General features: G+C 43.2%; 1 protein-coding gene and 1 pseudogene across 1 annotated transcript in view; one reads left to right on the top strand and one right to left on the bottom strand.

The window, feature by feature from the left end:
• Rmnd5a (required for meiotic nuclear division 5 homolog A) overlaps positions 1-3805 on the bottom strand; it is a 31935-nt gene extending 28130 nt beyond the window's left edge. Inside the window, exon 1 of the mRNA XM_046455985.2 lies at positions 3611-3805. Coding sequence (XP_046311941.1) covers positions 3611-3752 — 142 coding nt within the window. The 5' untranslated portion in view covers positions 3753-3805. The remainder of the gene's footprint in view (positions 1-3610) is intronic.
• A 3506-nt stretch (positions 3806-7311) lies between these two features.
• On the top strand, positions 7312-15661 carry LOC131424613 (heat shock 70 kDa protein 13-like; annotated as a pseudogene).
• Positions 15662-24753: the final 9092 nt, after the last annotated feature.

Raw genomic sequence — 24753 nt, 5'->3', positions numbered from 1 at the left:
TAAGGAGCGCGTGACACTGAACATGTTCAAGGGCGTCAGGGCTGGGTTGAGGCTCAGCTGTAGAAGAGCCTCGCCTAGCACATGCAAGGTGCTGGGTTCTATCCTCAGCACCACATAGAAATAAATAAATAAAATAAAGGTATTTTTTAAAAAGGGGGTGTCTGGATGCCACAAAGCTGAAGATCATACGCTTCCCATCGTCCCTTGGTTTTTAAAAGTAACTCTCCATGTCGTTCTGCATTGTGGACGTCTGCTTGTCCCATTTTCTTCCCTGCTGACCACAAGGCTTAAGACAGCAGGTGTTCAACTGCGTGACAAGACCAACTCCCTATTCTGGCCCCCTGATTCTACGAAGAAGTTCTCAGGATGGACAGCTTTCACTCCCTAACTCCTACTGGGTATTTACTCTTTCAATTTTCTGCCTGTCCTTATTTTCACATTTGGGGAGGGCCACGAACAACTACACTGACACAAGGTTGTGAGCCCAGACCATGGGCTTGCAGGCTGACAAGGGCCAGGCCCTGGAAGGAGCCCAGCACACTGGAAAGCAAGCTGTATAGCAGCAGGGCCCAGCACGAGTGGGTGCTGTTGACACCCAGGACCATGACGGGGACTCAGTGTAAAAAGCCTGACAACTTCACCACCTAGGACTAGACTATTCCAGTAGAAACAGACAGTCAGATTCCCCAGAAATACCCTACAAAATGTTTTTATGACTATACTGGAGGCAGAAAACAACTAAAATATCTTAGTTTATAAATACTACATACACTGCATTTAGCTCTGAGTTACTGAAAACAACTCCACTTTCACAAAATGGAGAGAATTCAATAAAAAGCAAAATGGAAAGCAGTTCTGATGCAGATAAACAAAAAAAAATCTATTTGGGAGCATGATTCTAAGGGTGCCCAAATGAAAACTCAGACTTCAGATGGCTTTACTCCACAATTCAATCCAGAGCAGTTTTTTAAGGAAAAATTTTAAAAAGTCAAAAGAAATCAGGCATCAATAAGAAGGCTAGGAAGGGGGGAAACTTTGTTGTCCCACACCTTTAAAAGTGTTAATCCTCTAAAATAAATAAAATAAAGTCAAGACAAAAACAAAAACAAAAGGAGGGAATGGTGACATTTAGACTCACTTAACATTCAGGGAGTGCTGACCTAGGCAGTGCCCAAGGTCAGCAGTGCCCAAGGTGCATTCCCCTGCTATCAGTTTCCAGAGGATTAAGAAATCTAGGAGATAAGGGCTAAGACTCTCAGGCTGGTTCTTCTTAAAAGTGTAGGCTGGCCAGGTGTAGTTACACACACCTGTCATCACTCCAGGGCCTCAGGAGGCTGAGGAAGGAGGATGATGAGTTCAAGGCCAGTCTGGGCAACTTAGTGAAACCCTGTCTCAACATTAAAAAAAAAAAAAAAAAAAAAACCTGCTTAAAAGGGTAGAGGGTGTAGCTCAGTGGTAAAGTGTCCCAGTCTTCAATCCCCAGTATGATTATTTCTTTCTGTCCCTGATAAACTATAAGTGGCCCACTGAAGCCTAAGGCTGCCTCAGAGTGACCTGAGCACCCAGGACACAGCAGCTGATCAAAAGATCCCTACTCAGAGGGAAAAAAAAGGCCCAAGCAGAACCAGCTTTTTTCCTAGAGGTGGTATGCCCTGGAAACAAAAAAAAAAAAAAAAAAGTTTGGGGAGTAAAATAATGGCTGGTAAATCTGCCAACTGAAAGAACACAACTGACGTTCAAATCCTGACCTTTCAGAACAGAATGGTAGGTTCCCAGATGGGCGCTGAGACCCAGAGAGGTCATTAAAGACCCAGAGCAGTGTGTCATGAAACCAAGCATGCACAATAAAGTTGATGCTTAACAGCTAAACTAGATGGTACAGACGAACAGTGGTCCTGGGGCAGAAAACAAGACCAAGGACTGTCACAAGGAAAGCAGGCTCACAGTGTATGAAGAACTGCATAGAGGACGGGAGCCGCAGGCTCAGTTTTTAAATGTCAGACAGTCCGATTTTAGGTACTTCAAATTAAACATGTAAAGACTTACTTCATCTCCAGGCATCTTTATCTCTGGAATGAATTTCTGAAATTAACTTCTTATTCCAAGTAGAGAGGCCTAAAACAAATTCCTGCCTCAGTAATTTTACCTGGTACTGGCCCTCAATTCCCTAAAACAAATCTCATAATCACATCCCCCCTGCAACATCTTCTCTCTCATGGAAGGTTCTTTACTTTCCATCCTTTCCCTCTTAAATCTGGCCTACCCTAACCCTGCACTGCTGATCTGATCTGGAAAGAGGCAATATCCCCTCCACTTCTCCAAATCTGGGCCCTTCATTCATTCTTTTCCATCACTGGCTCCTTCCTTTGAACCTTCCACAAGAGGTGATTTCCAGGGGAAGGGGCTTCAAGGACTGAACAGGAGCAGCCTTGAGCTCCCTTCCCCCCACCACCATAACTTCTTCTTAACCCCCAGGTATCCAGCTGGTTCTAAGAACTCCACAAAACTGCAAGGGTCACGGGCTCCCAAACAGCCAATGACAGCAAAGCAACCTCTCTTCTCCTTAGCCTGGCCCCTTTCCATTTCTGAGCTCTCTGCCTTGGCCTTCCACCCTCCAGGGGCAGGTTCCCAGGCTGTGGCTCCAGGCATCTTAAGTGATCACCTGTTGTCCCATTAGAAATGACATGGAAAAGCAGCCCTAGACCTATGTCTATCCACTGACAATCCTCATTAAATCCTCTCCTCCCTCTCGTGTGTCCCAAACCAAACGCACCCGTCTTCCCTCCCACGCCCTACTTCCTATCTGTGCCAGGTTCAACACCAACGCAGCCGCCTTTCTTCCACTGACAGAGCCCAGTCGGCTTGCCCATGGGCGAGCACCGTGTTCTGCCTCGGTGGTCTTGCGGCGTTAGCATTTCAGCCCAAGCTCTTTCTCAAAGTTCACAAGGGGCTTCTGTGCTCACAAGTTGCAGGAGCCCACAGGCGGGGAAGGGCCTGGGCTCCTGAGAAACCCCCAGACGAAAGTCCTGCACTGCCGCTTGGAAGGGGTCATCTCCAGGGCTACACCGACCAGGAGCCAGGCCTCCTCGTTACTGTAAAGCCCCAACAAACGCTCCCCAAGTCAACTCGGCAAGGCTGTCCCGGGGCGCAGGGCGACAGCGAAGCGATCTTGGCAAAATGCCTCCTACGGAAAACCCGACTTCTGGAAGGAAAACAGGTACGGACTGGGCCGGGTAAAGCGAGTGACCGCAATTCCTGCTGCAATTCGCTCCTCGCTCCCCCGAGGCCGCTCCGGGGATGCGGACGCGGGTCGCCTCGGCGGTCTGCTAGGGACCGGCCAGCGACGAGTCAGAAAAGCGGCTCCGCCCGCAGTCGCCAAGTTGCAGGAGGCCGTGCTGAGCACCAGCTGGGGACGATGCTGGCTTCCAACAGAAAGCCCGGGAGGGAGGCCGGCCCGGGACCTCGGGAGGCCGAGGACAACCGAAGGCCGCGACCCGCACAAGGCCGCGGGCCGCGGGAGGCAGGTCGGGGCCTCGGGAGGCCGGACGGCGGAGGCCCGAGGTCACTGGGCCGCCCCGCGGCGGAGCGCGGACGGGGAAGCGGGCCCTACCGTGGCTCTGCAGGATCTCGCGCTTGAGGCCGCCCGCGTAGTCGATGAGCTCCTCCAGGCCGCGCTCGCACAGCTGCGCGTAGCCCGAGAACTTGAGCAGCACCTTCTCCAGCTCGCGCTCCACCGTCACGCACTGCTCCATGCCGGGCGGCGTCCGCGGCGGCCGGCCGCGAGGCTCCCGCGCGCGTCCCGGAGGCCCGGCGCGGAGGCGGCGCGCTAGCCACGGCGCCGGGGCAGCCCCGCGCGCGCCCGCCCCATGGCGCCCAGCCCTTCGCCGCGTCCCGGCCCAGCTCGCCGCGCTCAGCCCCGCGGCGCCGCGATTGTTTTGTTTTCCGGGAGCCGCCGCCGACCTGGTCCTCCCGGCGGCACCAGGCCCGCGACCTGAGGGGGAGGGGCGGAGGGCGGTACCACGCCGCGGGGGAGCGCGGGCCGTACCACGCGGGCGTGCGGGGTGGTGCGGAGGCGCGCGAGCCGCGATTGGCCCAGCCGCCGGGGGTACCGCCTCAAAGCCCGCGCGAGGAGGGCGAGGCGGCTGCGCGCTGCGTAAACAAGGGCGGGGCCCCAGCGCTCCGGGGGACGAGCCAATGGGCGTGGGAGAGGCCGGAAGCCAGTGTCCTCCAATCGCCGACCGCGGCGTGAGCCCCCAGCCAATCCGGGTCGAGGGCCGAACCAACGGGCTCGCTGTTGGAGGGGTGACGGGAGAGCCCCGGTCTTGGGGAAATCCCGCGGGCCTCACGGCAGGCGTCCAGAGGGCTGCTTCTGTAACTTCGCTCTATCCGCAGTGCCTCTCGTCTCCTCGGCGCTCTGGAGGGAAGAGGGTCCGACGTTCCGGGGTTTTGATTGAAGGACCAGCAACGCAGGTGGAAAACCGAGCCCGGCTGCCCGGGGTCTCGGGCCGGGGTCCCGGGCCGGCGGTCAGCGGCACGGTGAGCAGGGCCGCTGCTGGCCTTCCGGGCGCCTGCGACACGGCACTTGGCCGCCCTCCCCAGCCTGCGTCCTAGAGGCGCTCCTGCCAGGTGACCGCGGGCCGGACCGCAAGGCCTTGCCCGGCGTTTCCCGGGTGTCGCCAGCGCGGCCCGAGCCCCGGTGCACGCAGCTCGAGCACGCCTAGTCCTGGACTCCCGGGACCTCCGGGCTGGCCCAGCTCTCAGAGCCCGTGCACCCGCCGGTGCCTGGAGCGGGAGGACTCCTGAACGTCTCCTTAGCTCCCAGCTCCGGTTGCCGGAGCCCTCGTACCTTGCCCCCCTCCCCCCGTCTCGTGCCCCCCGCCGCCGGGTGTGCTTTTGCCTGCGCAGTGCCACCTTTCCTCTTCGTGCCTTGTCTGCACGGCTTCAACTACAGTGTGAAGGCAGACCCCTTCCTACTACAACGGTGCTGGTGTCACCGCGGTGACTTTTTTTTTTTTTTTAACCAAGGTGGTAAACTTGTTGAGCCTTAATTTCCTTTTCTATGATTTGGAAATATTTGAATGAATTGTTCACGGGATTCTTGGACTGAATCGGGCGGTGCACGTGACGGTCGGTGGGAGGCACAGGGTGAACGATGGTGGTTATTATTAGGACAAGCCCGACTGGCGCTGTTGCAGATCTTTCTCCACCCCATGTGTCCCATTTTGTTTTCTCCCCTCTCTCTTGGCAGGTGGCCCTTATTCCTGCTTCACTGAGATAAAAAATCATCAGTTCCAACAACCTTGCCACTCTTTGAAAAAAAAAAAAATTCTACCATCAGTTTTGTGAAAGTTCTCATATACTTAAAGGAACAGGACTTCCCTCTTGCACACTCTTCGTCTCGTACTAGGTTCTTCCCCCTTTCAGGCTGAAAGAGTTTGACCCTAGGTGTAGGGGTCCCTTCACTCAACTTTCCTCAAGCTGTGTTTCTCTTCCTTGGTCCTTTCACTCTCAAACTGCTCTGGCAAGTCTATTTGTTCCTCCCTTTCCTCCGAGAATCTCCCCCATAAACTCAAGTCACCCTAGTCGTCTCATCCCCTCAAAAGTTCTTGCAATGATTAAATAATGTATGTAAGGCATTCAACATAATGTGTGGCACAAGGAAAGGGCTATTATTGTCCGATGAGCAGAAATAATCCAAGACTCCTCCTTATCAACAGCTTCAAGTGCAAGGTCTGCCCAGTGTGATAACCCAGCACAGGTCCTCCCCAGGCACCAGCAGTCAGTGACCCCGGGAGTGAGTACCGCTGAGTCATGCCTTTTCTCCTGGAATACCAATTTTCAGCTTTCAGACCTTCCCTTTCTTGTAACAGGACAAGCCTTATTTAATTATTGACACCTTCTAGAACTAGGACCACACTGTTCAGTACAACAGGCATCAGCCACATGAAGCTATCTAAATTAAAATTGAAGTTAAATTTCACTTCCTAATTGTACTAACCACATTTTCAATACTGGATGGCCACTTTGTTAATCAGCACAGAATGACATTTCCATGGCTCTGTGGTTTGATACTGTGCTGAGCCAAACCACAACCCCACCAATGTCACCAGCCCTGTGTTTGCTATATGAGATAGTCTGATGCATGTGTGCATACCACCCCCATATTTCTAGTTTTCCTGTTTGTACCTTGTTTATTCAACTACATTACCAGCTCCCAGATCAGGGCTGACTTCTCTTTTGTCTTGTGATGTAATCAACAGAGAAGAAAAAAGTCTTATGTACTTGCTAAAAGAAAGAGAATAAACAAATTAGAGTAGTCTAGGCTTCAAATTTAGTTCAGAAAAGAGATAAAAATAGTACTTGTATGGGCAGAGACTTTTCTGTTCCCTCTTTAGTTTGCAGTGGCCCTTCCCACCCAGTGCATAATTGCTTTATCCTTAGAGAAGGATCTTTAGAAACAAGGTGGGGCAGATTTAGTTTTTAGAGCAACTGCAAAATTATTTTTAATTTTTATTATTTTATTATTATTTATTTTTATTAGAAATTTAACTTATTTGTACCATGCAACCAAATAAATAAATAAATAAATAAAACACCAAAAAACTCACTCCAGTACTCCAGTATGTGGATACTTGCTTCCACATCCTGTCCAACCTGGAGAGTCTTTCATTTATAATTATTCTGTCCTTTGCTTTGGTCCTCCCCTCCACTCTAAATTTGATTCTTTATAACATGTAGCTAAACATTTTTTTTTTTAATGTAACTCAGTGGTAAAGCACATGTGTACACAAGGCTTTGGATTCCATCCAGCCCTGCAAGAAAAGAAAAGGGAGGAGGAAAATAATTTGGTCTTCTGACCAAAATGCATATTAATTGTAGGAAAATTAGAAAATAAAATGACCAGAAATAAAGATCCTATGAAATCTCAACATCAAGGAGGGGAAAAATCAGCTTTAACATTTGAAATTTACAGATTTTTCCTTTGCAAATACATATACCCATATGTGTATTTTTACCAAAGATTTTTATAAGTTGCTTTTGTTGTCCGTTCATTTCTCTAATTAAAAAAAAATGCCTAACTCCTTTGATTTGTACTTATAAATATGAAACCAGGCAGAGGCATGGTGAAAAAAATAGCCAAATTTTCATTTCTTTCAGATTTAAGAAACTATAAAAAATTTTAACTGATATAAAAATGTTCTTTCCTAGGGAAAAATAATACAAGGGGGAGAAATGAATGACAGTAGAGGGGGTAGAGAGAGAAGAGGGGAGGGGAGGGGAGGGGAGGGGGGATAGTAGAGGATAGGAAAGGCAGCAGAATACAACAGACACTAGTATGGCAATATGTAAATCAATGGATGTGTAACTGATGTGATTCTGCAATCTGTATATGGGGTAAAAATGGGAGTTCATAACCCACTTGAATCAAAGTGTGAAATATGATATATCAAGAACTATGTAATGTTTTGAACAACCAACAATAAAAATTAAAAAAAAATGTTCTTTCCTGCAAGATATACTTTCAGATAAGGGTAAGAAAGACTTTATAATTACAATTGTGAAAACGAATTAGCAAGGTTTACAAAGACTTTAACTAATTTCCTGACTTTATTCTAGTCACAGCTGATATAAAAATATAGGTAACTGATAAAATATGTTAGGAAAATATCGGTCCTTTTCAGTGTTTTAAAAAATCAATTTTCTTCAGAAACCTGAAATCTCCGACTGAGACATTTTTGGAAGTTACTGCTAAGGCCAACTGGAGAATGAGTGAAATCATAGCCAGTGGCAAAAGGTCTTGATCTGAATGTCTTCTGCTCTTCTGTCCTGTGTGGTGGGTGGGGCACACTGGTGCTGTCTGCTGGTGGAATGAGATCATGCCCCACTTCCAGAGATTGGTGGGCAGTGTTGAAGATAACACGTTTCTTCTGTGTCCACCCCCCCACTTCAAACTGTACTGCCCTCTCAAAGTTAGCCTGTCCTCAGCAGTGAAGCTCCAGCATGGCCTCCACCACTTCCAGAGGCAAAGACAATTCAGACGTGGCAGCCTCCAGTTAGGTCACCCACTTCTAGACTCCATGTAGATGGTACCCGGGCAATGCCCTCATACGTGGTACCCAGTCCACAGGAGCATTGGTTACTATGGACCTGCTGCTCCAGGCCTTATTTGTCGGAATCTCTCTGGAATCTGGTTGTCTTCCTGTTCTGTTTTTCTGTTTCCTGATCACCATTTTGTGTGCTTTACTGGGTGGAGGAGGAGAGATGCTAGCACTGTGACCTGGAAGTAATGTATCCAACCCCTCCCAGCATCAGTTTCCTTATCTGTAAAATGAGAAGCTTGCAATAGATGGCCTTTAAGTTCCTTCCAGTTCTGAAATTACAGAGGTGACAGTGCTTATTAAGTAGAATGTGAGGCACTATGCAGCCAAACAGGAATGGGCAGATGTGCCCTCCTGCTTCTGAAAGCTTGTGGTCTGAATCATTACTACTCATAATAGAAACACAGGGATTTTTTTTTTTTTTTTTGTATTTTGTTTTTAGTGGGTGGGGCTTTATTTATCTCATAATAGCTGCTATTTGCTGAGAGCTTACAGTATGCTGGGCGTTCTGTTCCAAAATTGTGACTACCTCAATCCTCAAAGCAGCCTTTCTTTTGCCCCTTGTGTGATACTAAGGATGGAACTCAGGACCTTGCACAGGGTAGGCAAGTGCTCTACCACTGAGATACATCCCTGGCCCTTTTTAAATTTTATTTTGAGACAGGGTCTGGGTAACTTTCATAGGCTGGCCTCAAACTGGTGATCCTTCTGCTTCAGCCTCTAGTGGCTGGGATTAAAGGTGTGGACCTGCTGTAGCCATCACAGCCATTAATTCAGAAACCAGCGAGAGATGATGGGGGATGAAGGAAAGACAGAGGAGCTGGGGCCAGGTGGATAGCCAACCTCTGATGGAGACTGACCCAGAGCTGGCTCAGCACATTGATTATATAGGCTTTATCTTCAAAAGGCTATTGGTGAGAAAGTTATAGAAAAGCAGGCAATCTGAAGGACATAGCGAAACATGCAAGACATTGAGGTTATCTTGTTATGCCCAGAATTCTCTATCCCTGGGAGTTGGTGCCTGAGCTCAGTGTTCCAGTTGATACAGCTACACGCCTTTGCACATAGCCCCCCAGCCAGGTGTCACCATAACAATTGGGCCATCTTGACCTGCACCTTTGCACAAGAAGTTCTCAATACCAACAAGCCATGAGGGAATCAGAAACCATGGTTCAAGTCACCGCCCTCCACACGGACCACCACACCCAGCTCCATTTGCAGCCTTCTAATTTTTTTTCTTAATTTCTGAGTGCTCTCATCATTTTGAAATGATGACTTGTCCTCCCCTTCAGAAGTACAAAGGGGTTTCTCTCTCTTATATATACCATGAAAACTTGGTAAAGCGCCTGGAGGTACAACGGAAACATGGGGCCCTCCACGACTGGGCCCAGGTAGAGCTCCTAACTCAGACTCATTCACCCAGATCCTCAAGGTTCCTCCAGCCCTGGTTCCTGGGAGGTGCCTGCTCCAGCATCATGACCTGCCTGCCTGCCAAGAGCTGATGTTTTTCAATTTGTTCAGGTGTTTACTTGTTTGAATAGTGATCACTTCCAGGCTCCTTATGTGGTAGGCTAGGAATGGGAAGCCTCCTTGGACTTTGTATGCGTTTGACTCTGTTTATGCACAGAGTTGCCTCTCTGCAGAGGAGGTGTCTAGGGTGTGCACTGCTAAAGGGGTCATGGCTTTTAACCACTTGGGGAAGACTCCAGGTACTAAACTAAGCAAGTGTTTTAAAATAGCCTTTTGAGACTTCTGGCTCCACCAAAGTGGGCCGTGTCCTCCCTTAAAGAAATCTGGACATGCCCCCAAAACAAGCACACAAAGACTTTAAAAGATGGGGGCATGTTGAACTGCCTAGAATTTCAGAGGTGAGAGAAGATACAGTGAAAATTCCCCAGGTTTACTTATTTCATCACAAATCCAAACCAGGCACTTACAGAAAGTGCCATCCCAGCTCCATGAACAGGCACAGAAAGAATACATCAAAACAAACAAACCAGCAAAATCCTGTGTTCCCTTGCCAAGGAGTGGGACAGTGTGACCTGATGGCAGGAAGCCTTGTTGCAAAAAGTGCCCCGACATTCACAAAAATTGTAATTCCAGCTTCTCAACCCTGGGCAAGAACCCTCACCAAACTTTAAAACAGTTTTAAAGTCCAGACAACCAAATGTGCATGAAGAAAGGAGGAACGGTAGAGAAGGATGAGTGGCATAAAACAGCAAACTGACAAAAGACGGCCACGCCCTCCATCCCCCAGCAGTTCTAGTGGTACCAGCCTCAGAATGGACCTTAACGCACCTCCAACCTGTGGGAGTGGAGGCAGCTCCGTTCCCCTGTGGATGGCTGGGCAGGCTGACTATGGAGCTGAGCTGTCATCTCTGCCTGGCGGAGGCAGGTAGGGTTCCAGTGCCCAGCAGGTACTGTCAGCAGACTGGGCACCCCTGACCAGAAGCTGGTGTCCACTTTCCCTGGAGCAAAGCCAGAACTGAACTTCCATTGCACGACTTGCAACAAGGTCAGTGAGTCCTACAGCTTGACCAACATGGTGCCAGCCTGGCCCATGGGCACTGCTTACTAGGAAAAAAATAGAAGATAGTATCCAAACTTTCATAATATGCTATCCAAAATTTCCAGGATACAATTTAAAAAATTATCCAAGAGCCGGGCACAATGGTGCACGCCTGTAGTACCAGCAACTGGGAAGGCTGAGGCAGGAGGATCACAAGTTCAAGGCCATCCTCAGCATATTAGTGAGACCCTGTCTCAAAAGAAAAAAGTAAAAAAGACGGCATGTAGCTCAGCAGTAAAGGACCTGAGTTTAAATCCCCAGTACCAAAAAACCCCACAAATTTTATATATATAACAGGAATATCAAAACTTGAGAAAGGCAATCAACAGATGTCAATTATGAGATGAATCAAAGGTTGAAATGGTCCAACAATGATATAAAAATAGCCATCATAAAAGTACTACAGTCTTGAAACAAAGTGAAAATCCAGCAAAGAAATAGAAATTATCTCCCAGTGGCTCCGGACGCAGAGGCAGGAGGATCACGAGTTCAAAGCTAGCCTCAGCAACTTAGCCAGGTCCTAAGAAACTCAGTGATACCCTGTCCCTAAAAAGAAAGAGAAATTATCAGAAGAACTAAATAAAATGATAAAATACTGAAATTTAAGAATATAATAACTGAGAAACATGTTGTTTAGGCTCAATAGTAGAGTGACATAATAGGACAGAATCAGTGACTCTGAAGTCAGACCAATAGAATATCCCTAGTCTGAACTACAGGGGAGAAATTCCCCGGGGTGGGGAATGAGCAGCATCATAGGGATTTATAAGATAGGTCAAAATAAAGGAAAAGTATGTAAAGAAGTAGCTAAAATTTCCCCTGACTTAGGAAAAGATGTGATCCTACAGATTCAAGAAACTGAACAAATACCAAATAGGATAATCTCAAGGAAATCTCTGCCACAACACATGATCACCAAACTTGTAAAAACTGAAGATAAAAAAATATATTGAAAGCCACCAGAAATAAATGATACATTACTTAATAGTGAAATGACAGTTTGAATTAACAGCACCTCAAACGAAGGAGGTAGGAAGGAAGAAATCTGTCATTTTTTTTCAAGTAATAAAAGAATTGTCAAACCAGAATCCAGTGGAAATAACCTTCGGTGATAAGAGAAAAGTCAAATTCTCTCAGGTAAAGGAAATCTAAGTGAATTCATCCCCGACAGACCTATCACAAAATGGTTAGAGAACTTTTCTAGGCAGAAAGAGGAGATAAAAGAACCTTGGAACACAGGAAGGAAGAAAACAGCTAAGAATAATATAAACAATAAAAGCCAGGCACAGTGGTGTGCACCTGTAATCCCAGCTGCTCGGGAGGCTGAGACAGGAGGATCGTGAGTTCAAAGCCAGTCTCAGCAAAAGCGAGGAGCTAAGCAATTCATTGAGCCCTTATCTCTAAATAAAATGCAAAATAGGGCTGTGGATGTGGCCCAGTGGTTGAATGCCCCTGAGTTCAATCCCCAATACAAAAAAAAAAAATGTGTGTGTGTATATGTGTGTGTACATATTTTTTGTGTATATATATATATACACACACGCACACATATATACACACACACACACAATAGACTTACCTTCTCTTGAGATTTTTAAATTTCTAAATTGACAGTAGAAGCAAAAATTGTAACACTGATGTTCTAAATACGTGTAGAGGAAATAAAACGATTACAAACAGGAAGGGCAGGTCCGATTTCTATACTCATCTTGAACTTACAAATTGATGGCATCAGTAGATGATAGATTTACATATAATAAAACCTATGGCACCAACTAAAAAAAAAAAAAACCTATACAAAAAGATACCTTTAAAAACACTATTGCCTGGTGTGGTGGTGCACACCTGTAATCCCAGCATCTCTAGAGGCTGAGGCAGGAGAACCAAGTTCAAAGCCAGCCTCAGCAATTTAGTGAGGCCCTAAGCAACTTAGCAAGTTTTGTCTCAAAACAAACAGAAACACTACAAGTATAAGGGAATGAGAGGAATTGTTTAACAGAAAAAAAAAATCTTTTCAGTCTGATGGAAAGTTTCTAGAAATGGATAGTGGTGATGATTGAAAAAGTAGCCCACCGGGTGACAGGAAGAAACAGCTGGATACACAAAATCAAATGAAACATGCAAAACAGCTGTAAAAAGTGTAAAGGTGTCTTTACAAATATAGCAATTAAAATACAAAATTGGAAGAGTAAATCAATAATCATGACCCAACTACATGAGGTCTACAGAGGTTCATTGCAAATATAATGAAATGAGCAGGTTGAATGTAAAAAGACATATCATGCAAACATTAATTAAAAGAAAGCAAGAATTGCTCTATTACTACCACACAGTGAAGATTTCCAAGCAAAGAAAATTACCAGAGATCAAGATGGAGGTTATATCATGAAGAAAAAATTAATCCATGAAGAAGCATAGCAATTCAAAATATATATGCTCTACACAGGAAAGCTACAAAATATGGTGAAAGAAAAAGAAAACAAAGAAATTGAAACAATATGTAAAGGAGAAATCGATCAATTCAAAATTTTATAAGAGACTTCAGCACCTGTTAACAATTGATAGACCTTTGGCAGGATTGTAATGGCCGGAGAGATGGCGATCTTAGGACTCAGCTGTTTAACTCTCCTATTGGCTGGCTACTTGGCACAACAGTATTTACCATTGCCTACTCCTAAAGTGGTTGGCATTGACCTGGGCATCACCTACTGTTCTGTTGGGGTGTTTTTTACTGGCACAGGAAAAGTGAAGGTGATTCCAGATGACAGTGGGCCTGTCAGCACACCTAGCATTGTGTCTTTTACTGATGGTGATGTGTGTGTGGGCTATGGAAGCTGAGAGTTGGCAGATTCAAATCCTCAAAACACAATGATGCCAAAACATTCATAGGCAAGATTTTCACTCCACAAGAGCTTGAAGCTGAAATTGGCAGATACCCATTTAAGGTTTTAAACAAAAATGAATTGGTTGAGTTTTCTGTGACAAGTAATGAGACCATCACTGTTTCCCCAGAATATGTTAGCTCTCGACTAGTGTTAAAATAAATGGCAGAAGAATATCTTGGAATGCTAGTTGCTAATATGTCATTTTTGTACAAACAGGATTTGACTTAAAACAAAGAAATTCAACAATTGGAGCAGCCAACCTTGCAGGACTGAAGATCTTCGAGTAATAAATGAGCTTCAGCAGTAGGACGGCCTGTGGTCTCCAGAAGGCTGAAGTCTTCCTGGTCTTGGTTATCGACCTGGGCTGGGGAACTCCAGAGGTGTCATTACTGAATAAACAAGAAGGGGTGTTTCTAATTTGAGCGGTGTCTGAAAACCATAAACTTGGAGGACAGGACTTCAATCAGCAGTTGCTTCAGTACTTGTGTCAACTGGTGTACCAAACATGGCTTCCTCCATCTAGGAAAGAGGAAGTCCACAGACTAAGGTAAGCTGTGGGAATGGTCCAGTGAAATCTGACTGCATCAATCCTCCCAGAGATCAGTGTTGCCAACAGTGGAGGAAAAGAGGGGAAGGGAGCACAGAGTGATGACACTGAACTGCCAAAGGACAAACTTAACCCAGATGGCCACGCAAACAGACAGTTTGGACCTGGCCTTTTGGGAAAGAAAAGTGGAAAGTCAGGTTTTATTTGAAACAGAAATATCCCTGAAGCTCTTGGATGGCCTTAACGAAGATCTCTGCCAGAAAATACTCACACCCATTCAGCAAGCATTAAAAGAAGGCCACCTGGACGCAACTAGGCTGACAGGCTGTTTTAGTCGGGGCTCTCCCTCGAGTCCTGGGATCCCAAGTCACCAGGAGTTCTTGGGAAAGGGTCCCAACCCATCTGTAGCCCCTGACCTGGCCGTGGTGGCAGGGGTGGCCAAGCAGGGATTGATGGAGGCTCGTGGCCTCTCCAAGTCAGTGCTTGAGACATCCCCAATAAGCATCTACAAAATTCAGTTGAATTCTGGAGGAATGATATGTGATCAAATACAAATATATGATCTTATCTGGTAAGCTCTTCCCCTTGATCAGAACACCTCCTCCAAAAAAGAAGATCGCTATCTAAAGGACCTCCCAGATTTACATAGAAGGCAATATTTAGACACAAGAAAATTTTACATAGCATTTTTTTGAGAGGTCTCATTTCAGTACATACTTCTAAAATGACACGAGTTGAAATAAAACTCTTACTGGAGGAGCATAGGTGGATATATTTTCTGGATTCTAGAAATAGATAACCATATGCACTTAACATTATATTCTGTAAACATTAAATAGTGCCAATTATAAGGTTCCCCGGTTCTTACTAAATTGTGTTAGTAGGAGCTGGTAATTTCTTTACTTGGTCATCACATGTAACTATAAATTTGAACTATACTTGAATGACAGTGTTGATGTCAGGTATTTACATTGGAAGGTAGGATTATTAAGCTGCATATATATTCAATAATGGCCATATACAAATTTACTTTTACAAATTCAGTGTCCAGTTATGTGTCATATGCACATATTCTGCATTTTCCAGATTATTTTAATGTATTTCATGAATCAGTTTTTCTTTCTAAAATAGGTACAGATTTATTCAAACTTTTCTGTATCAGCTAGGAGAAATACCCAATTTATATTGTAGTCCCTTCATCTACTGTGCATCATTTTCTGCTTGGATTTCCATGATTCTGCTTGACTAGAATACAATAGGGAATTATTCGTTGCATTCTTAAATTGTGCTAATGTCACAATAAAGTCATTGCTATATCATTTTTGTAATCCAAGATATTTGCAGATATTAGTAAATAGTGTTAGAGTCTGTAAACAAGTCTGGATGGCGCCTGGTAAAATGCCAGAGGGAGTGGTTTGTGAAGTAACACCAGCAAGCCATTAAGTGTGGAGATTCCTTATTGGTTGACTGATGTATCTGGTTTATGCTAATTAAGATAAGCTATGTGGAATGTATAAATATCGATCCAGTCCTACAATAAACGGCTCCCTCTCCTGCTGTATCAATGTACACAAGTTGTTCGTCACCCCCCGGTTATTTTGCCCAGCCAGCTGGACTGCGGCAAAATAGCATTAATTACCTATTGTGTTTCTGTTTTATTTCTTCATTTACATTTTCAGTGAGCTCTGGAAAACATAGCATGGATTTGAACTACAAAAGTTAACCTGATTCAGTTTCATTGAGATTTTTTCCCCATATTTTGTTTCAAATGAGAAAAATGTATTAAACTATAAAAGCCCTGTTATTATTCTGTATTATTTTAAAATAGTTATACTTGTATTATTTTAGCCATAAATTGGGGTGTGATGAGATCATAAAATTTGTGAATACTGGAAATAATTCTAACATAGAAGGCAATATGGGAAAATTTTCCAGAAATCAGCAATTGTAGAACTTAAGTATTTTGTTGTATTTTATTTTTAATGTTTTTTAGTTGTTGATAGACCTTTATTTTATTTATGTATTTATATGTGGTGCTGAGAATCGAAACCAGTGCCTCACACATGCCAGGTAAGTGCGCTACCACTGAGCCCCAGCCCCTTGTTGTATTTTATTTATTTCCGTTAAGAAAAGCCACAGAGACCAAGTAAGTAAACAATAGCAGTTAATTTCTATGATTCCCATGTTATTTGAAGATACTTGTGTTTCTTTCCTTAGTGGAGACCTACTTCACATTAATATTCAAAAATTTTGTATCCTAGTCACCATTTTTTTTAAGGCAAAGTGTATCTTCTTTTTCTGGTGTTGAACTCGAAGGATGTTGTTTCCAATCACTAAAGGTGAGAACCCAGCAAATATATTTCAACATATATTTGAATAGTGTTAATATTTTTTCAGATATAAAAAGGAAAACATAGGCTGGGGATGTGGCTCAAGCAGTAGCGTGCTCGACGCTCTCTCTCTCTCTCTCTCTCTCTCTCTCTTTAAAAAAAAGGAAAATATTTCTTAGCAGTGAAATTGATTTTGAAACAAATTTTAAATATGTTTGTGTATAGAAAATATTTGTAGTAGGTAAATAAAATATGAAATTCTTATTTTAGAACTAATTGAGAAATGCCAAAGATGAATCTACCACTGCATTAGGAAAATATTCAAGTGTTCTCTTGGACTTTATATAAATCTTAATAGATTAGAATTGAAAAATATCTTTGGGAAAGTCTTTGGGAAAAGTGTTCAGTCTCCATAGGGTATTAATTTTGACCTAAAATATTTTAAGATTAAAAAACTTGAATTTCTCAGATAACTGATATTGTTCTTAACAATCTGTTAACCTGTTAACTTTTTTTTTTAAGGAAGTAATGTGCAAAACAGGGCAGCTAATCACACAATAAAATTGGAATTTTAATAATTTGACTCTTTGAAAAATAGAATAGCAGTGTTGGAATTTTGGGGCAGTAGTTTAGCATATTCTCTAGTATAATTATACCTTTAAAATAAAATGAAGGAATGTCTGTCTTCAGTCATATTGTAGGGCTCTCAATATATACATAATCTTGAAATTAATGTAATTATTTAATTATTATTTTAATTATTTTTTAATATTTGTTTTTCAGTTTTAGATGAACACAATATCTTTCTTTTTATTTTTATATGGTGCAGAGAATCGAATCTAGTGCCTCACACATGCTAGGCGAGTGCTACCACTTGAGCCACATCCCCAGCCCCCAATGTAGTTTATTTAAAAGATAAGAATGCATCCTGAAAAGGGTCATTTATTAATAACAATCTGAAGTTGTTTTTCATGAAACAAACTTTTTAGTTGTATATTTGACTGGTGTTTTTTTCAAGTACATAACAAAATTCTAAATGTCTTATAATTACAGTATGTGAGTAATTTATTTTGTATCCGGAATGTTTCAGTACTGTGTTTTCATCAAACCACCAACTTATCAACAGATAACTGTGTAATGTGTGCTGAACATTATAGTATTGTGCAAAACAGATTGTGCCTCTTAAATATGTGTGTGTACAGGTAATTCATGATTTAATGTAAATAAATACCATTTTGCAGTTTGTTTTACAAAAAACAGTTGAGGGCTGGGATTGCGGCTCAGCAGTAGAGTGCTCACCTAGCACGTGCAAGGCCCTGGGTTCAATCCTCAGCACCACATAAAAATAAAATAAAGGTATTGTGCCCAACTACAACTAAAAAATAAATATTAAAAAATAGTGTTAAAAAAAACAATTGATAGAACAACTACTCAGAAAATCAGTTAAGAATAGAACTCAACATCATCAAAGGATCTAATCAACATTTATAGAGCAAACTTCACTTTCTTTTTAATTTTTTTTCTTCTTCTTAGTTACACATGACAATCGAGTATATTTTGATAGACAACATACATGGAACACACTTTCCCATTTTGTGGTTGTACATGTTGTGACATCACACTGGTAGTGTACTCATAAGAACATAGGAAAGTAATGTCCGAGAACACACATTAGGTGCTCATGGAACATACACTGAGATAGATCATCTCCTGGAACGTAAACCTCAACAAAGTTAAAAGAATTGATATTAGATACTAAGTATGTCCTCTGAGCACAACGGAATCAAACTAGAAATAAATGGCAGAAATTTAACAGGAGAATCTTCAAACGTTGGCAACAAAACGCTTAAATAATCCATGTGTCAAACCAGTTGTGATGCTGCGCATCTGTGATCCCAGCAATTTGGGAGGCTGAGGCAGGAGGATAGAAATTTCAAGACCAGGCTGAACAATTGAGCAAGACTCTGTCTCAAAAGATAAAAAGGGTTGGGGGTGTAGTTCAGTAGTAGAGCACCCCTGGGTTCAATCCCCAGTATCAAGTAATAATAATAATACATGTATCAAGAAGTCTCACTCAACTCAAAATACTTAACTCCAAAGGAAAAAAAAAAAAAATAACCCAGTCAATAAGTGGGCTAAGGAACTGAACAGACACTTCATAGAAGAAATATAATCAATCAACAAACATGAAAAAATATCTATCATCTCTAGCGATTTGAGAAATGTAAGTCAAAACTATTGTAAGATTTCATTTCACTCCAATCAGAATGGCAATTATCAAAAATACAGGCAACAGTAAGTGTTGGTGGGATGTGGGGAAAGCAGTACACACATTTGTTGATGGTGGGTCTGTAAATTGGTGCAACCAGTATGGAAAACGGCATGGAGATTCCTCAGAAAACTTGAAATGGAACCACCATTTGACCCAGCTATTCCACTCTTGGGTATATACCCAAAGGACTTAAAATCAGCATATTATAGTGATGTAGCCACATCAATGTTTATAGCAGCTCAATTCACAATAGCTAAGTTATGCAACAAACCTAGATATCCTTCAACAGGTGAATGGGTAAAGAAAATGTGATACATACACACAATGAAATATTATTCAGCCTTAAAGAAGAAATTATGGCATTTGCAGGTAAGTGGATGGAGCCAGAGAATATCATGCTAAGTGAAATAAGCCAAACCCAAAAAACCAAAGGCTGAATGTTCTCTCTGATAAGTGGATGCTGATCCATAGTGGGGGAGGAGGTAGGAAGAATGAAGGAACTTTGGATTGTGTGGGGAGTTGGGGGGGCGGTGCGGGCAGTGAGGAGAGAGGAGGGGAGTTGGGGATGGGAAGGGCAGTAGAATGAGACAGACGTTATTGCCCTATTATGTATGATCACACACTGGAGTGACTCTTCACTGTGTGCAGCCAGAGGAGGAGAAGCTGTGCTCCATTGTGTACAATGTGTCAAAATGCATTCTGCTGTCAGGGATAACTAATTAGGATAAATGAAAAAAGAAAATCTAAAAAATAAAAAGAAATCTCACCTCAAGAAAAAAGAAACACCCAAAGCAAGCAAAAGGAAGGAAATAATGAAAAGAGACCAATGAAATTGAAAACAGAAAAACAGCAGAGAAGATTAATAAAGCAAGATGGACAAAAATAAAAGAACACACAGATCAGCACTATCAGACATGACTCAGGCCAGCACTGCAGACCCTGCCGAGATTAAAAGAACGATAAAGGAATGCTCTGCAGCTCTACACATGAAGCCACAGCACAGGTGAAATGAACCTTGGGGGCCGAAATACACAAACGACCACAGTCACTCGCCACAGAACACAAGGCAGATGCCCAAATCGGGGACGTTGGGTTCATGATTTTAAAGTCTCAGAAAAGAAAAGAAACCTCCAGGCTGCTGCGGTTTCACTAGAGAATTCTGCTAGACCTTTAAAGTAGGGTTAAAACCAAGACTCTACAATCTCTTCTAGAAAATAGAAGAGGAGGAATACTTTTCAGCTCACTGCATGAAGCTGGTGTTACCCTAAAACCAAAACCAGACAAAGCACACCAAAAGAAAACTTTAGATCAGTATTTTGTATGAATTCAGTTGCAAAAATACAAATGATGAGGGTATAGCTCAGTGGCACAAGGCCCTGGGTCCAATCCTGGGCATTAAAAATAAATAAATATATATATCTAAATATATATATATATATATATATATATATATATATATAGAGAGAGAGAGAGAGAGAGAGAGAGAGAGAGAGAGAGAGAGATAACAGTTGATTGAACCTAGCAATATAAAAAAGAATTATATGCTATAACCTAGTGGAGTTTATTGTAAATAAATGGAGAAACATACCATGTTCCTGAGTTGGAAGAATCAATATAATGAAAATATCAATTCTCCCAAATTGATTATGGTAGGTTTAATTCAGAAGGAAGTATCAAGGAAGATGTTTTATAACGTAGACAAGCTCACTGTAAAATTTGTATAGAGAAATGTGATCCCTTGAAAGCTAAGACAAGTCTGAAGAAAATACAGTAAGAAGAACCATGTTAGTTTCAATATTCCTCTACAGCAACCAAGACTGTGTGGTACTGACTCAGGCACAGAGATCAATGGGATAGAAGAGAGACTACAGAAATGGGCCTACACAGCACAGGCACAATCTGCATGCCTATGATTCCAGCTACTCCAGAGGCTGAGGCAGGAGGATTGCAAACGTGAGGCCAGCGTCAGAAACTTGGCGAGGCTCTGTCTCAAAAAGGGCTGGGATGTTGCTCAGTTATAAAGTGCTCCTGAGTTCAATCCCCAATATGAAAAAGAAGCAGCAGCTCACTCTTTTTTTCAAAAATTAACTCAAAATGTATCACTGACTTAAATAGAAAGCATTTAATATAAAATGTAAGATTTTTTAAAAAATCAGTGAATATTTTTAGGATTTAGAGTTAAGTAAAGAGTTCTTGGATTTGATACCAAAAGACAATCTATAAAATGAAAAATTTATAAACTCAAAATTATCTAAATTAAAAGCTTTTTCTACAAAAGATATTGAAAAGAGAATTGGGAAAAATGAAGTACTGAGAGAGTATATTTGCAAACCATATATCTGACAACTTGTATCTAGAACATATAAAGAACTCATAAAACTCAAAGCAAAAGGAAAAAAAAAACTAATCCAAAGAAGGTAAAGGACAAGAACATACATTTAACTAAAAAGAATAAGCAGGTAGCACATGAAAAGATACTTAATAATTATTATTTACTAACAAAATACAAACTGAACCACAACGAGATATTACTACACACCTATCAGGATGACTAAAACTAAACACATGACATACTGACACTGTGAAGGCTGCAGAAAAAGTGGGGTCACCTGTACATTGCTGGTGGGAATGAAAAATAATACAACCATTCTGGAACAGAGCACGTCAGGTGTTTTTTTTTTTAATATTTATTTTTTAGTTATCGGCGGGCACAACATCTTTGTTTGTATGTGGTGCTGAGGATCGAACCCGGGCCGCACACATGCCAGGCGAGCGCGCTACCGCTTGAGCCACATCCCCAGCCCACGTCAGGTGTTTTGACAAAACTAAATACGTACTTACTCTGCAACCTGGCGATTATATTCTTAGGCACTTATCCCAGGGAAATGATATTTTATGTTCTCACAAAACCTTATATACAAATGCTTGTATAAGCTTTATTTGTAATAACCCCAAACAGAAAATAACCCAGATGTCCTTCAGTGAGTGGACAGTCATACAGATCTGGTACCTCCATGCCATGGAACACGACCACACAGACGGATCTCAAGGGCATTATGCTAAGTTTAAAAGCTGGCCTTAAGGCTTCCTATTACATAGTATTCTTGAAATGACAAAATGGTAGACAAGGAGAGTGGATTGGTGGTTGCCAGAGACTAGGGATGGTGGGTGGGAGGAAAGGGGCTAAAAGAGCGTGGCATGAGGGGTCCTTGGGGTGGGACTGTTACATATTTTGCTTGTACATGTGATGGAAACAAAATGCAAATGAGAGCGCAGGACACTGAGCAAGCTCAGTGGGTGGTGCCAGTGTCTGTTCCTGGTTGTGCTGTGATTATGCAAGGTGCTATCACCTGGGACACCGGTGGAGGGTGTGTGAGACCCCTGCATCACTTCTTACGCAAATATACAAATGCCTAAAGAAATTGTTTTAAATGGCTTTCTGAGGGTAGTAGTAATGAAGGCAAAAGGCAGCCACTCTTTTTATGTCTTAATTATTTTATCTACAGACTTTCTGTCTTTGGTGTTGCTCTGACTGATTTCTTTTACACTTAATTTCCCTGTTTTTCTGTTGTCCCTGTTTTTCCTATTAAATAATCAATAGTATATCTGTGTCTGATGTGAGACTAAAGTTGCATTTAAATATAGAAACTTGCTGTGGATCTCCAGAGGGATCATCCCCACTGTCCCCAGAGCAGCAGACTCCATTGAAGTTGTCAGGCACCCTGAGCGGACAGCCTGCAGGCACCGAATAAACTGTGCTTTTGCAATGCCTTCCTTACTAGTCCTCTAAATCACCTCATGTGTTAAAACAAATAAGGTGACTTTTTCGTTCAACTCATTCTGAACCTCTGTCATTACCCTTGGTTCAGAATAAAGTATGACTTTCTAGAAAGAGTAATGACTCACTAGAGTTCCGGGAGGGCGTGTTGAGCAACAGAATTAAGGGTCAGAATATGCACAAGACCACAGCCAGAGACTGCAGCCTCTAGGGAGGAATGATAAAATAATAAAAAAGAGAGGGACAGTGGCGGTCTGTACCGTAGACCTACGCGCATTGCCATTCATCTGCCTGGCCTGCCGTCCCCCGTCCTCCAATCCTGCTCAGGTGTCCACACCTTCCCAGTCTCTGTATGCCAGGGCTATTCTCATCCCCAGACTGTGCCACTTACATGAACAGGCATACTTCCATCACGGTATGTAAAATGGTCAGAGGTACTACAGAACTTGACACAAGAGGTGCAGTGGTGTGTGCCTGTAATTCCAGGGTGCAATCCCTACTACCGCCAGGGGAAAGAAAAAAAAGAGAACCAGAACAACTGTGATACCAAACTGAGCTTGAACTCAGCTGTGTGATGGTGAGCCAGTTATTTAATGTCTTGTTGGGACCCAATTTCCTCATCTACAAAATGGCAGTAGTTACAGTGCTTACCTCACAGAGTTGTAAAGATTCATCTGTACAGGTACAATGCTTGGAAGGCACCCTACGCCGAGCAAGCACTCTGTGTGAGCTGTGATTCTATCTGTGTGACGTAATTAGACCATAAACTACTTGAACCAGTATGAATTATTTATTCCCCTGGATTATTCCCCAACTGCTCTGAGGCCTAATGCCTTGACAGATGCTCTCCTGCAGTGGCCGTGTGCCTGGAATCTGGGAGCCCACAGCTGGGCCATCGTCAGGTGTTGCTGGGCCCATTGGTCACCTGGAGACTTCTCTGGGGGGCAGAGTACCCAGGGTCACCCACGTGGTTTGGGCAGGACGGTGTCCTTACAGGTTGTTGGACTTGCTGCAGTTGCTCTCTAGCTGCTGGTCAGAGCCACCCCCAGCCCTCTGTGGGGCCAGGGAGCGCAGCTGGCTTCCCTGGAATGAGCCCACCAGGCAGGCACCCAGCGTGTAGCCCATCTCAGAGCGATTCACCCCTATGGCATTGTATTTGCTAAAAGCCAGTTGCTGGATCCAGGCCATGATCCAGGTGAGCGAGGGCCAGGGCAGGAGGAGGCAGGATCCCTGGGAGCTGTCTGGAGGCTGCCCACAGCTCTGCCTCCTGGACTGAGGGTTCACGTTCCATTCACAGGCCACATGCACCTGCTGCCTCCCTCAGCCCCCGCGGTGCCTCGCTCTGTAGGTAGAAAATAACCTTATGATAGTCATAAAGCGCCACTTTTTCTTATTCATTTGAACAAAAGGGAAAGGGTAATGTTTTTCTTCATTATGAAGGAAAAGTACAGAATCTTATGTCAGTAACACTTAAACTATATGACTTTTTTTTTGTACTAGGGATTGAACTCCAATGATCCAGGGGTGCCTGACCATCGAGCCACATCCCCAGCCCTTTTTATATTTTAATACAGCTCTCACTAAGTTGCTTAGGACCTGATTAAGTTGCTGAGGCTGGTTTTGAACTTGCAATCCTCCTGCCTTAACCTCCCAAGCTACTGGGATTACAGGCATGCACCTCCATGCCCAGATATGTGAATAAAATGCTATAAATCAAAACGCAAAGAATAAGACTTTCCTTAGAGCTGGGGTTGTAGTCCAGTGGTGGAATATGTACCTGGCATGTGTGAGGCACTGGGTTTGAGCCTCAGCACCACATAAATAAATAAAATAAAGTTATTTTTTAAAAAAGTAAATTAACCCTTAAAAATAAGATTTTCCTTAGATGTTATTTTTTTTAATTTTCTGATATTTATGATAACAACATTTAACTATTAATTACTTTTTTATTTCACTTCCATGTTTGACTTGAGTTGAAGATACCCCAAGAGATTAGAACGTAAAACCTACTTTTGCATCTTAAATTTCAAATAATTTCAACTGTGTAATTCTGTTTACAGTGGGTCTGGGACACCAAGAAATGTGGATGTTCTAACCTCCTTTTCCCAAATCAACTCCTTGTCACGGCTGCCTAACGAGGTGCAACCAATGGGGACTCATGATGGCAGGGAGCTGGGACCCTATGCCTGCAGCTATCCCCGGCCACGTGGAAGGCAGAGCAGCTGTGTGCCCCGCCCTGTGCCCCTTGCTCTCTGACCCTCCTCTCCAGGACA

The sequence above is a fragment of the Marmota monax genome, unplaced genomic scaffold (assembly GCF_021218885.2).
Source record: "Marmota monax isolate L192 unplaced genomic scaffold, Marmota_monax_Labrador192_F-V1.1 WCK01_AAM20220418_F8-fsc00238, whole genome shotgun sequence".
Classification (NCBI taxonomy): Eukaryota; Metazoa; Chordata; class Mammalia; order Rodentia; family Sciuridae; genus Marmota; species Marmota monax.
Note: the sequence above shows the minus strand (reverse complement) of the source record. Positions and strands in the feature narration are given on the sequence as shown.